Source organism: Procambarus clarkii, chromosome 88 (assembly GCF_040958095.1).
Source record: "Procambarus clarkii isolate CNS0578487 chromosome 88, FALCON_Pclarkii_2.0, whole genome shotgun sequence".
NCBI lineage: Eukaryota > Metazoa > Arthropoda > Malacostraca > Decapoda > Cambaridae > Procambarus > Procambarus clarkii.
This window is the reverse complement of record NC_091237.1, coordinates 2,197,325-2,210,248: the sequence shown is the minus strand read 5'-3', so window position 1 is coordinate 2,210,248 and position 12,924 is coordinate 2,197,325. Positions and strand designations below refer to the sequence as shown.

General features: G+C 41.9%; 1 protein-coding gene across 2 annotated transcripts in view; it reads left to right on the top strand.

Annotated features, from left to right (window-relative positions):
• The window catches only part of LOC138358971 (uncharacterized), a 189,108-nt gene that overhangs the window by 32,038 nt on the left and 144,146 nt on the right, over positions 1 to 12,924 (top strand). For both annotated transcript variants that reach the window (XM_069317465.1, XM_069317464.1), the window contains exon 2: positions 6,094 to 6,207. In XM_069317465.1, coding sequence (XP_069173566.1) covers positions 6,094 to 6,207 — 114 coding nt within the window. The remainder of the gene's footprint in view (positions 1 to 6,093; positions 6,208 to 12,924) is intronic.

Sequence of the window (12,924 nt, the reverse complement as noted above, 5' to 3'; positions counted from 1 at the left end):
ATGTATACAGTGGGTCTTTAAAACCTGTGCCAATTCGAATGCCAAGTTTTGTCAAAATTTCAAAGCAATCGGTAAAGACGTTTCGAAGATTTCCTTCACATGAAAAACACTTGAAAAACACAGTTTCGGTGACTAGGGGCTTGGGTGACGTCGGGGTTAGGTTTGATCATCTGTATCCTAGTGGTTTCCTGTTCCCAGAGCTTGCTCACTCTAATCCTGCATCACCCAACTGGGTTACTTCTAAGGCAGACTGTTCTGTGCCAAGTGTGGCTACTAATATATTTTTACTAAGTACTTTATATTCAGGGGTTGACGTATTGAGCCTGAGTACGTGCCCGTCAGAAGATTACTGTGTGCAAAAATGTTACAAATGATTGCTCTGTATTTTCATCTTTTTAAGTATATAAGTATGCTAATAATCTGATCCAGTCAGAAACCCTATGTCCCAGATAACTTTAGCGATAATATGTTTAACAGATAAATTGATATGTTAGCTTTCAAATGTTGTAAAGCAGATGGCTTTATCTCTTATATTCTATCCTGAATAGACCTATAATAATTTTCGCAGCTGACATGGGGCTCCACTACGTCGTAAGCTTGGGGTCCTGAGACAGTCAGGAATTCAGAAATGTTCAAAGTGACCCGTGCCACAATTTAAAGTTCCTTTTTTTCTACCACTCTTTTGGCGACTATTCTTTGGGTGGAACATTCATCAAAGGCAAAACCTGTCCTGACCTTGTTGCTTACCTGGTCCTGTTGCTGAGGAACTGCAGTGCAGTGTGCAGTTTTGCTACTAAGTTCGTTTTAGCCAACAATTCCGACACTGTGTTTTCCAATTTTTAGTATATAACTTGTGTGGAATAAACTTTTGGATTAGGTGAACATAAGGTTTCGGTCTCCTCTCCACATCAAACGGTACGATGATTTGCACGCTCAGCAACATTTGGAACTCGCTGGTGTCAGATGGTTCTCTGAGATTGTCGTGAGCTTGCAAGCATCGTGTAAGGTATTTTTAAGACTCCTACATAAACAGTAGGAGTCTTAGAAACAAAATAGTTGATATAGTGCTCTTATCCGTGCAGAATGGCTAGATGATATTGCAATAGCTTAAACGTAGATCAATGTAGAGAACAAGCTATTATTAGCTGAACAACAAATTAAGGGATTTAAATTATTTCACACAGATAAACAGATGAGACGAGGAGTGGGAGTATCCATATGAGTCAGGGAATTTTTTTAATGTAGTGTTAGAGAGAGGATCAAAACTGAGCCAACGGAGACTATTTTGTTTGAATTATATTAAAATTATAATTATCAATAATAAGAAACATACAGTCCACGAAACTTCGAGAAAATGGAAACACATATCTGGCATCTTGCTCAGTGTATATGTTACGGGTAAGTTTTAATTGTAATCGAATAAACTGCATTAACAAAACGGAGTACCAAAGCAGAAGATTTATAGAACTAGTTGATAAATGGTTCCTAAAAATACATATTAAGAAACAACCACGGGAAAATAGTATTTTAGATAGTGATAACTAAGAGAGACAAAAATAAATGACAATGAAATATGGAGAGACCTAGGGAACAGTGATCACAAGGCAATCAGATTTAACCTAGAATGAAACCGATGTGGAAGAAAATTGTTTGATAAGGTGCCAGATTTCCGAAAAGCTGATTTTTATAGACTAAGGAATTTACTGAGAAGAATAGATAAGACCGACCTAAACATGCGAGGTGGGATGGTCTTGAGATATGACGCGAAGCTGGAGGCTGGTGACGTGATAAGGAGATTCAAATTACAGTAGAGTAGGAGGGTTTCTCAGCATTTTCTGAGACTGTTTCCCATCTCTCCTACTGCTCTATCTATCCATCCATCTGCCTATCTATCCATATATCTATCTGTCTCTCTGTCCATATCAATATCTATTCAATCATCTATGTGTTCCTCTGTCTTTCCATCAGTCTATCTATTGATTTATGTATATAACTGTCTATCAATCAACTATATCCATCTATCTATCATTATATCTATCATTCTCTCATTATATCTATCATTCTATCAATTTATCTATCCATCCATCTACTCATCTACTCATCAATCAATCCATATATCCATGCACCTATCCATCTATCAATCTATCCATCTATATATCCATCCATCAATCTATCCATCTATATATCCATCCATCTTTCTTTCCATTCATCAATCTATCCATCTATATATCCATCTATATGTCCATCCATCTTTCTTTCCATGCACCTAACTATACATCTATCCATCTATCTGTGCGTTCTTTCGCCGATGAAATAAAGTTTGTAGTTAATGTATTGCGCTATAACTGGCCATTTTCAAACTTTTTTATTCTCACCATTTAAAATATATATTTTAAGTTAAACTTAATTAGATTTTATTTACATGTAATTAAAATATAGTATCATTAAATTTTTATTGTGAACTTGTTGGTTAGTATACATGAGAGTGTTCTATAGTGTGAGCTTGTTGGTTAGTATACATGAGAGTGTTCTATAGTGTGAGCTTGTTGGTTAGTATACATAAGAGTGTTCTATAGTGTGAGCTTGTTGGTTAGTACACATAAGAGTGTTCTATAGTGTGAGCTTGTTGGTTAGTATACATAAGAGTGTTCTATAGTGTGAGCTTGTTGGTTAGTATACATAAGAGTGTTCTATAGTGTGAGCTTGTTGGTTAGTATACATGAGAGTGTTCTATAGTGTGAGCTTGTTGGTTAGTATACATAAGAGTGTTCTATAGTGTGAGCTTGTTGGTTAGTACACATAAGAGTGTTCTATAGTGTGAGCTTGTTGGTTAGTATACATAAGAGTGTTCTATAGTGTGAGCTTGTTGGTTAGTATACATAAGAGTGTTCTATAGTGTGAGCTTGTTGGTTAGTATACATGAGAGTGTTCTATAGTGTGAGCTTGTTGGTTAGTATACATAAGAGTGTTCTATAGTGTGAGCTTGTTGGTTAGTACACATAAGAGTGTTCTATAGTGTGAGCTTGTTGGTTAGTATACATAAGAGTGTTCTATAGTGTGAGCTTGTTGGTTAGTATACATAAGAGTGTTCTATAGTGTGAGCTTGTTGGTTAGTATACATGAGAGTGTTCTATAGTGTGAGCTTGTTGGTTAGTATACATAAGAGTGTTCTATAGTGTGAGCTTGTTGGTTAGTACACATAAGAGTGTTCTATAGTGTGAGCTTGTTGGTTAGTATACATAAGAGTGTTCTATAGTGTGAGCTTGTTGGTTAGTATACATAAGAGTGTTCTATAGTGTGAGCTTGTTGGTTAGTATACATAAGAGTGTTCTATAGTGTGAACTTGTTGGTTAGTATACATGAGAGTGTTCTATAGTGTGAGCTTGTTGGTTAGTATACATAAGAGTGTTCTATAGTGTGAGCTTGTTGGTTAGTATACATAAGAGTGTTCTATAGTGTGAGCTTGTTGGTTAGTATACATAAGAGTGTTCTATAGTGTGAGCTTGTTGGTTAGTACACATAAGAGTGTTCTATAGTGTGAGCTTGTTGGTTAGTATACATAAGAGTGTTCTATAGTGTGAACTTGTTGGTTAGTATACATGAGAGTGTTCTATAGTGTGAGCTTGTTGGTTAGTATACATGAGAGTGCTCTATAGTGTGAGCTTGTTGGTTAGTATACATGAGAGTTCTCTATAGAGTGAGGTTGTTGGTTAGTATACATGAGAGTGCTCTATAGTTTGAGCTTGTTGGTTAGTATACATGAGAGTGCTCTATAGAGTGAGCTTGTTGGTTAGTATACATGAGAGCACTCTTTAGTGGGAGCTTGTTAATTAGAATACAAGTGAAGGCTCTATAGTGTTAACCTGTTGGTTAGTATAGAGTAGAGAACGCTCTTTGTAGTTAATATCATACTAAATCATTCACTTTGTTAGGGTTAATGGTTTGGGTAAACAATTACCGAGGTGTTATTATCAGAACATTGTATAGGTTATGAAAATTGAGGACTTTAGCCAACAAATTGATACATAGGAGATACGCATTGATACATAGGAGATACACATTGATACATAGGAGATACACATTGATACATAGGAGATACACATTGATACATAGGAGATACACATTGATACATAGGAGATACACATTGATACATAGGAGATACACATTGATACATAGGAGATACACATTGATACACAGGAGATACACATTGATGCATACAGAAGTAGTAGAGTTTAGAGTGTGCGGGGAAGGGGGGAAGGGTGGTGCTGAGGATACTAGGAGAGTGTGCTGACAAGGTTGTGGTGAAGCTTCCCTGATGTGAGGTAGTAAACGTTTAATGAGGAAGATGACCATCTGTGAGGTACTCGATTATTTGAGTGGTAGTATATTATCTTCAAGTTTGATTGTCATTTGTAAGGCAGAAGACCGGCTGTCAAGTATATGACCAGGAGTCAAGTAGTTGACCAGGAGTCAAGTAGTTGACCAGGAGTCAAGTAGTTGACCAGGAGTCAAGTAGTTGACCAGGAGTCAAGTAGTTGACCAGGAGTCAAGTAGTTGACCAGGGGTCAAGTAGTTGACCAGGAGTCAAGTAGTTGACCAGGAGTCAAGTAGTTGACCAGGAGTCAAGTAGTTGACCAGGAGTACAGTAGTCGACCAGGAGTCAAGTAGTCGACCAGGAGTCAAGTAGTTGACCAGGAGTCAAGTAGTTGACCAGGAGTCAAGTAGTTGACCAGGAGTCAAGTAGTTGACCAGGAATCAAGTAGTTGACCAGGGGTCAAGTAGTTGACCAGGAGTCAAGTAGTTGACCAGGAGTCAAGTAGTTGACCAGGAGTCAAGTAGTTGACCAGGAGTCAAGTAGTCGACCAGGAGTCAAGTAGTCGACCAGGAGTCAAGTAGTTGACCAGGAGTCAAGTAGTTGACCAGGGGTCAAGTAGTTGACCAGGAGTCAAGTAGTTGACGAGGAGTCAAGTAGTTGACCAGGAGTCAAGTAGTTGACCAGGAGTCAAGTAGTCGACCAGGAGTCAAGTAGTTGACCAGGAGTCAAGTAGTTGACCAGGAGTCAAGTAGTCGACCAGGAGTCAAGTAGTTGACCAAGAGTCAAGTAGTTGACCAGGAGTCAAGTAGTCGACCAGGAGTCAAGTAGTCGACCAGGAGTCAAGTAGTTGACCAGGAGTCAAGTAGTTGACCAGGAGTCAAGTAGTTGACCAGGAGTCAAGTAGTTGACCAGGAGTCAAGTAGTTGACCAGGAGTCAAGTAGTCGACCAGGAGTCAAGTAGTTGACCAGGAGTCAAGTAGTTGACCAGGAGTTAAGTAGTTGACCAGGAGTCAAGTAGTTGACCAGGAGTCAAGTAGTTGACCAGGAGTCAAGTAGTTGACCAGGAGTCAAGTAGTTGACCAGGAGTCAAGTAGTCGACCAGGAGTCAAGTAGTTGACCAGGAGTCAAGTAGTTGACCAGGAGTCAAGTAGTTGACCAGGAGTTAAGTAGTTGACCAGGAGTCAAGTAGTTGACCAGGAGTCAAGTAGTTGACCAGGAGTCAAGTAGTTGACCAGGAGTCAAGTAGTCGACCAGGAGTCAAGTAGTTGACCAGGAGTCAAGTAGTCGACCAGGAGTCAAGTTGTTGACCAGGAGTCAAGTAGTCGACCAGGAGTCAAGTAGTTGACCAGGAGTCAAGTAGTTGACCAGGAGTCAAGTAGTTGACCAGGAGTCAAGTAGTCGACCAGGAGTCAAGTAGTTGACCAGGAGTCAAGTATTGGACTTTTGAGGGAAATAGTGTGAGGAAAGTGGATGACTTATGAGGGACTTGGCTGATTTTCTCTGTCATACAATGAAGATTAAAGACATGGAGAATATTCATGTCAGCATTTAGTGTTTTCTTCTTGTTACCATTTACATATAATATATGTTATTTGTTTTCTCTGTGGTCTCCCTGGTGGTCTGCCCTCTAACAGGTAAGTGCTTGCTGTGAAAATTGTTTTTCTTAAATTATATTCTTATTCCCAATTGAAACACGTGAGACCTACGTCGCTTAAATGTTAGCATGTTACTTTCATTAATAAATGTTAGTGATTAAACTGTAACTCTTATTTATACAGGGTGTGATCAGACTGAGAGTAACTGGAACTGACAATGATGGAGTGACTCAATGCTCATTTCGACAGGAACTTCAACAGTTTACTGCTTGCAAACCATGGAATTCAGTTTTTGAGGTAAATTATTTTTTATGTCTACATAAATTAAAATTAAAATTAAAATGCCTTACTCACAAATGTTTTATACACTTATAGTTGGGTTAGTTAATACAAATTTCCAGTAAATTATTTACTTATAGGAAGATAGAATAATAATATAACATGTAATTCCCTTCACCTGGACTCTAGGAGACTCGAACCGTGGACCTCACGTGTGTGAGGCAGAAGCTTTATCGACCGAGCTATTGAGGAGTCTAATAAGGAAAGTTTCCAGAAGCAGAATCCTGCTGCCAAACTGGAATTTTAAATTTTCCCCTGACTACTACTGCAGCTCAGAGGAATTGGTGATCCACGCTCACATCATAACGTGGGCGTGACTACGTCGTTTACATGACGCGCGAGTGACTCACTAATTCCTAATAACATTATAGGATTATGGTCAGATTTGACCAAAATTGGATGATCATTACTCGTCAAATAGACGTCAAAGTGTTGAACAGCGCTCACCAGAGCCAATGTCTCTTTCTCTATCACTGAATAGTTTCGTTGACAATCACTTAATTTCTTGGAATAATAAGCCACAAGGTGTTCTACCCCTTGAGCATCCTTCTGTGATAGCACTGACCTGATACTGTAATCTAAAGCATCAACGGTTAATATGAATCTGTCCTCGAAATTAGGGGACATGAGAATAGATGATATCAGTACGGCTTTTTAGCTTCCAAAATCTATCAGACAGTACTTGGTCCACACGAACTTTGCTCCCTTCTTCAGGAGGGAGCAAAGCCTATTGCAATGCCTCTTTGTCACAGGCATTGCAATAGTTGAGAGTTTAGAAATGAACTTAGGGTAAAATCCAGCCATACCCCGGACCCGCAGAACCTCCTTATGTGTTGAAGGGGTCGGATTCTGAACGACGGCTTCTACGTTGCGGTTCTTAGGGCCGATCCATTCTCCACTAACCACATGTTCTAAAAAGATAAGAGATTATAACAAATTCCGACTTATGCAGATTGACTATCAACCGAGCTTGTTGAATAGCCAAAAGAAATGCGTCCAGATGTCGTAAATGGTCTTCTCATTTTGAGTCGTAAATCAACACGTCATCTGTGTAGACCATTGCATTCTCTACGTCGTGTAATACAATAGCCATCAATCGCTGAAATTGATGGCTATTGTATTACTGAAATTGATGGCTATTGTATTATTGAAATTGTTACGGCCCTCTTGGGTCACAACTGGGTTCTTTCTCTGATGATAGTAGAGTTTGGGTATCCGGCCCCAAGCTAGTAGTGGCTTTCAAGGGGTGTGTTCCGTAACGCAAGTAAATTAAAGGGGAAGGGATAAAACTGCACTAAACTTAAATATATAATTATTCCATCACCATAAATAAATATATAAACCGTCACAAGCGGGGTTGCTATTACTACACTTATTTACAATAACTTCTTCGAAGACACGGGATGCTCCACGGTGCTCAACGATGCTTAGTCCTTCGTTCTCTTCTCGTGGCCTCACGACGAATCCTTAGATTCTTCTAGCGAGTCTGCCCCGGCCACAGGCCAGCCAAATCACAGTCCCACTGGGTGCACCGTCGTGGAGGCCGTCAACCACAAATCCAGCCTTTAGCTGGCAGGTTCCAATCAACTACGCTGCGTAGGCCACTCCACAACCGATACTAGGGTTGCAAGCCCTAGGCAGGAGCCTCGTGTGATTCCACAAATCACTCTCCTCACCACAACACCTCAGTGGCTAGTCTTCTCCACCAGTCAGCCCCGGGTACGACAATCCCTGGTTCTGCCACCTCACAGGCAGGCTAACACAACAGTGTTCATCCGGGGGGGGGGGGTGACTCACAGCTTCTACAGCAAACTCGTGGAGATCCTACGGCTGCCTTGAGTAGACTGATCCACCGTCCGATTCAGCAGTCCCAGGTCGACTCTGTAATCAGACACGTCATCAGTACTGGTTACACTCTAGGGCACCTCACCTACAGGCTTAGACGCAAACGCCCACCTATCCACTCCATAGATGGCGTTGCTGTCTAAGCGTCACCTCACAAGAGGTCAGCAGCGGCTATGTCATGAGCTGATTAGGACGGGAAACCAGCCCCTGTGGCCGGTATATCTTGTCCTCACTAGATGGCGCTGTCCATTTGGAGGGGGTTTCGGGAGCTGACCCACAGATGGCGCGGTCGTCACTGCTCCTTGCTCGGACGCTGGGCTCGGGTCTGTAACAATAGAGACGACATTTTTCATTTCAAATGGAATCACTTGACACTCAGAAAGACAATCAGGAGTTACAAAAGCAGAAATAGGTTTGGCACGCTCTGTCAGAGGTACCTGCCAATATCCCTTGAAGAGCTCGAACTTAATGAGGAAGGTGGTTGTACCAATGGTATCAATACACAGTTTTATCCTGGGAAGTGGATATGTATCAGCTACTAGTAATAGGCATCCATCAGTCTCGGGAGACTATGGAGTTTCTCTCTGGTTGACGGTCAGGAGTGGCCTCTCCAGGGCGCAAAGCCAGGGTAGGTTGATATGGAGAAGAAGCTGTTACCCAAGTAGCAGGTTCCCCCTCTCCACGGCGCCGAAGGTCTCCAATGGAAAGGCAAACGCCAATACGATTTGTTCCATCGCCGTCACAGGAACTGTGAGCTCCGGAATTGACCTTGAAGTTGGTAAAAGAAGGCACAGGGACCCCAAACCCGGAGACCGCCGTGGTCGGGGCCGGAGAAGAACCACCACAGCAAGGGCAAGAACGACCCCAGCCTCCTGAAGCAGAGCCTGGGACTACACGAGTCCCAGGAGTTTTTTTTTATTATTATTATTTTCTACCACAGACGTGGCCACACATTTCCAATGCTAACCAGCATATATACATTTTCTTCTGTCCTCCATGGACAGACAGGGTTAGAGATGTGTTAAACATATAGTTCAAGGGTTGGTGGACGTCCCGGTCCCGCACCTACGGGTTCCAGACAGAGATAATCACAGCCCTCCTTCAACCGAGGTCGGCTTTCGTCAAGACCAAGCAGAAGGAAGAGTGATATTTATTAAATGCAATTATTATATTTATTAAATGCAATTATTATATTTATTAAATGCAATTAACAATTATTATTATAATAAATGTTATAATAATATAATTATTTAATAATTATCACTCTTCACTGAGTGATACTATGACATTGTTAACCTGTCTGTAATCTATGCATAACCTTAGCTCATTACCAGGCTCGGGTACTAGAAGATCGGGGTGTGAGACTTTGATCTCAGACAGAAGGACTGCACAGAAGTAATCATGTAAAATATCAGATGTGAGATTATAACTTCCAAATGAAATATAGGCGAGAGCATCCGCCATAGTCCAATTTCCTGGTACTCCTATCCACTAGGTTGTTAGCTCCTCAATTGCTTGTAGGAATCTTAAGAGTAACTATGAGGTTCTCACACCGAAATTATATATATTCAGTGACTGGCCTTTCACTACGTTCGAACAGATTAAGTGCAAGATATCTGGAGTAGCTTGTAGAGGACAAAGATTAAAGACAGTACACTTGAAAGGTATTGGCATAAAGTCACTTATTTGGCAACGACAACAGTTTATTAACAAAACATAATAATATTCAAGGCACAACACTTTAGCGATACGTTAATGTCCTGAGTGACACTTCACAGCTAACAATGCCAATTCAGTTGGATGACATCCCACCGCTCTCGGCTGGTATAATGAGAGCACGTCTCACCTCTCTTCCACGGCCAAGGAGGGACAACATGAGCTAACTAAGCACCTGTATCCACTCGGAGTCAATTGCAATAAAAATATATGCAATACAAAACAATTGGAACAATCCAAACAAATAACAAAACAATCAAACAAAAGAAAACTTATCACTGAGACAGTCTTCAGTATATAAAATTAATTACGTTTATACATGCTTCTATGGACGGCAAGCAATTAAAGACAATTAACCAATTAGGTTAAAGTTCTATTACATAGAGAAGAACAATTGGTTACATTCAATTAAATCGTAATAAACAATTACTTAATTAGATTAATTAATTACGTTAACTGCAGTCACCTAGATAGTTATCAGAGATAATTTACGTTAAGTACAATCTGTCACTCAGACAGTCAATCTATCAAAACAGTAATTCTTCACAGTAACTACTCTGTTACAAAGACAATTAAACAATCAGTGAGTAATTACATTAATTCCTGTCACACAGACAGTTAATCAATCAAGATGAATTACGTTAAATGACGCTATCACACAGATAACTTGCCTAACAGGATATAGTTAACACTTTAGTGATTACAGTTTCCAGGCCTTAGACCCGGACCCGCTTCCTCCGCTGTTCCTTTACGATCTGTCCCGTGGTGTCTCCCTCCAAGTTCTCCATCTGGTGTTTTCCCCCTTCCTCCAAATTCTGCCATGTCTCCTGTGTCTTCTTTTCCATGTCACCCCCGTCCTTCTTCCCTCCCCTTCCCCCAGTCTCTTGGTCCTCCACTCCGCCTGTCTGTCCAGCCTGTTGTCCATCATCCTCCCAGTAATCTTCATGGTGTTCTCTCCTGTTCTTCTTCTCCTGTTTAGACAATTGAGTCTGTCTCCCAGTATGTTGTTGCTTGAACACCGTTCTCTTTGAGTCAGAAACGTAAGCCTGGCTCTTCTCCTTCCTCCTCCCCGGTGGGTAAGAAGGCATCGCTTTCATCCTTACCCCCCCCCCCCCCCTCTGACTCTCTCGCTCCGTCCCCTACCATTTCAGTGGTCGGGCCCCTGTCCCAGCTATGGAGGTTTCTTTAGCTCGTGATTCCCTCTCGGTTGCTGCTCTTGCTTAAGTGCGCTCCCAGGTTTATGCACCCCCCCCCCCCCCTCCTCCTGCCGTCCTTGACTGCCCCTCTTGGTTGTCTTCCCCTCCTCCGGAACCTGTCCGTCTGCCTCTGGTCTGACCTCCTGCTCCCTGTACCCCATCCCTATTAGGTTTACCCATGCCCCCTAATCCTGATTTCACTGACCCCTGATCCTGAGCTTATTTAATATGTTGTGTTCTTCTTTTCCTTTGTTTCTTCATTGTTCTCTGTTGCTGTCCTCTCTCTTTTTGACAATGTCTATTCTTCAATGGAATATTCGTGGATTTCATGCCAACTTCTGATTACACAGTTTTCACCACCTTGTGTATGTCTCCAGGAGCCGATACTTAGTGCTCGTCCTGGTCCCTTTCGTGGTTATTTCTTTCTCTCTCTCTCTCTCTCTCTCTCCCCCCCCCCCTTTCCCTTCCCTAGCTTTTGCTAGGGCTCATAACTCTGCAGCTCACTTGATTCGTACTGACATTCCCTTCGTCGCCTTACTTTTTCAATCACCTATTTAATGTTCTGAGCCTCGTGTCTAAATGAGTAAATGGTATATCGTCTGTTCCATTTATCTCCGCTCAAATTTCCCGCTTTCTCTTCCTGATCTTAAGCACCTACTGGACTCCTTGCCGAAGCCTGTGCTCCTGTTGGGTGATTTCAACTGTCGATATACCCTTTAAGATGATGTTCCGACAAATACCTGAGACAAACAAACAAACTGCGGTGATGTTCTGACAAACACCTCCTTCTCGAACCGTTCGTCCTCTCTTCTTCCCTGTCTCTTCTGAGTTCTGGAGAACCCACTCATGTGGACTCTCGATCTCGCACCCTTTCCTGTCTTGATCTTTCTGCTCGTCGTCTCTTTACTTTGATTTCACGTGGCGGGTTCTTGATGACCTCCATAACAGTAACCATTTCCCCATCCTTGTTGCCTTTTTCGCTTTCACCCTCCCCTCTCCTTCCCTAGGTGGCAGTTTGCCAAGGCTAACTTGAACATAATCACCCTCCTTGCTACTCTTTCCGACCTCTCCATTCTGCCTCTCCCTTGCTCTCTCCTTCTTTTTCATGACACCGTCGTCGACGCTGCCCTCAGCTCTATTCCTCGCTCTGCCTCCGAGGGCAGACGGAAGGGCATTCCCTGGTGGAATGCAGACTGTGCTCAGGCTGTCCACTGTAAGCGTGCAGCCTGGAAGAAACCGAAAAAAAAACTAGTGGAGCGAAAAAAAACTAGTGGAGCATCTGGAATGAAAGAACTTTGTAACACAACAGCAGCATGGGTTCAGGAAAAGCAAATCATGCCTCACAGGATTAACTGAATTCTTTGAACAGGTAACACAAATCAGGCAAGATAGAGAGGGCCAGGCAGACTGAATATTTTTGGATTGCCAGAAAGCCTTTGACACAGTACCACATATGAGACTAGTACACAAGCTGGAGATGCAGGCTACAGTGAAAGGGAAGGTACTCCATTGGATAAGGGAGTACCTAAGCAACAGAAGACAGCGAGTCACTGTGAAGGGGGGAGGTCTTAGATTGGAGAGGTGTCACCAGTGGAGTTCCGCAGGGTTCAGTTCTTGGACCTATACTGTTTCCGATATATGTAAATGATCTCCCAGATGGTTCAGAATCGTTCCTCTCATTGTTGGCTGATGATGCAAAGATTATGATGAGGATTATGACAGAGGAAGATAGTATGAGGCTACAAGATGGCCTAGTCAAACTGAATGAATGGTCCAACAAATGGCTACTAAAGTTCAACCCAAGTAAATGTAAGGTAATGTAACTAGGCAGTGGAAACAGGAGGCCAGATGCAAGATACCGAATGGGAGAAGTCCTTCAAGAAACGGACAGCGAGAAAGATCTAAGAGTTGATATCAC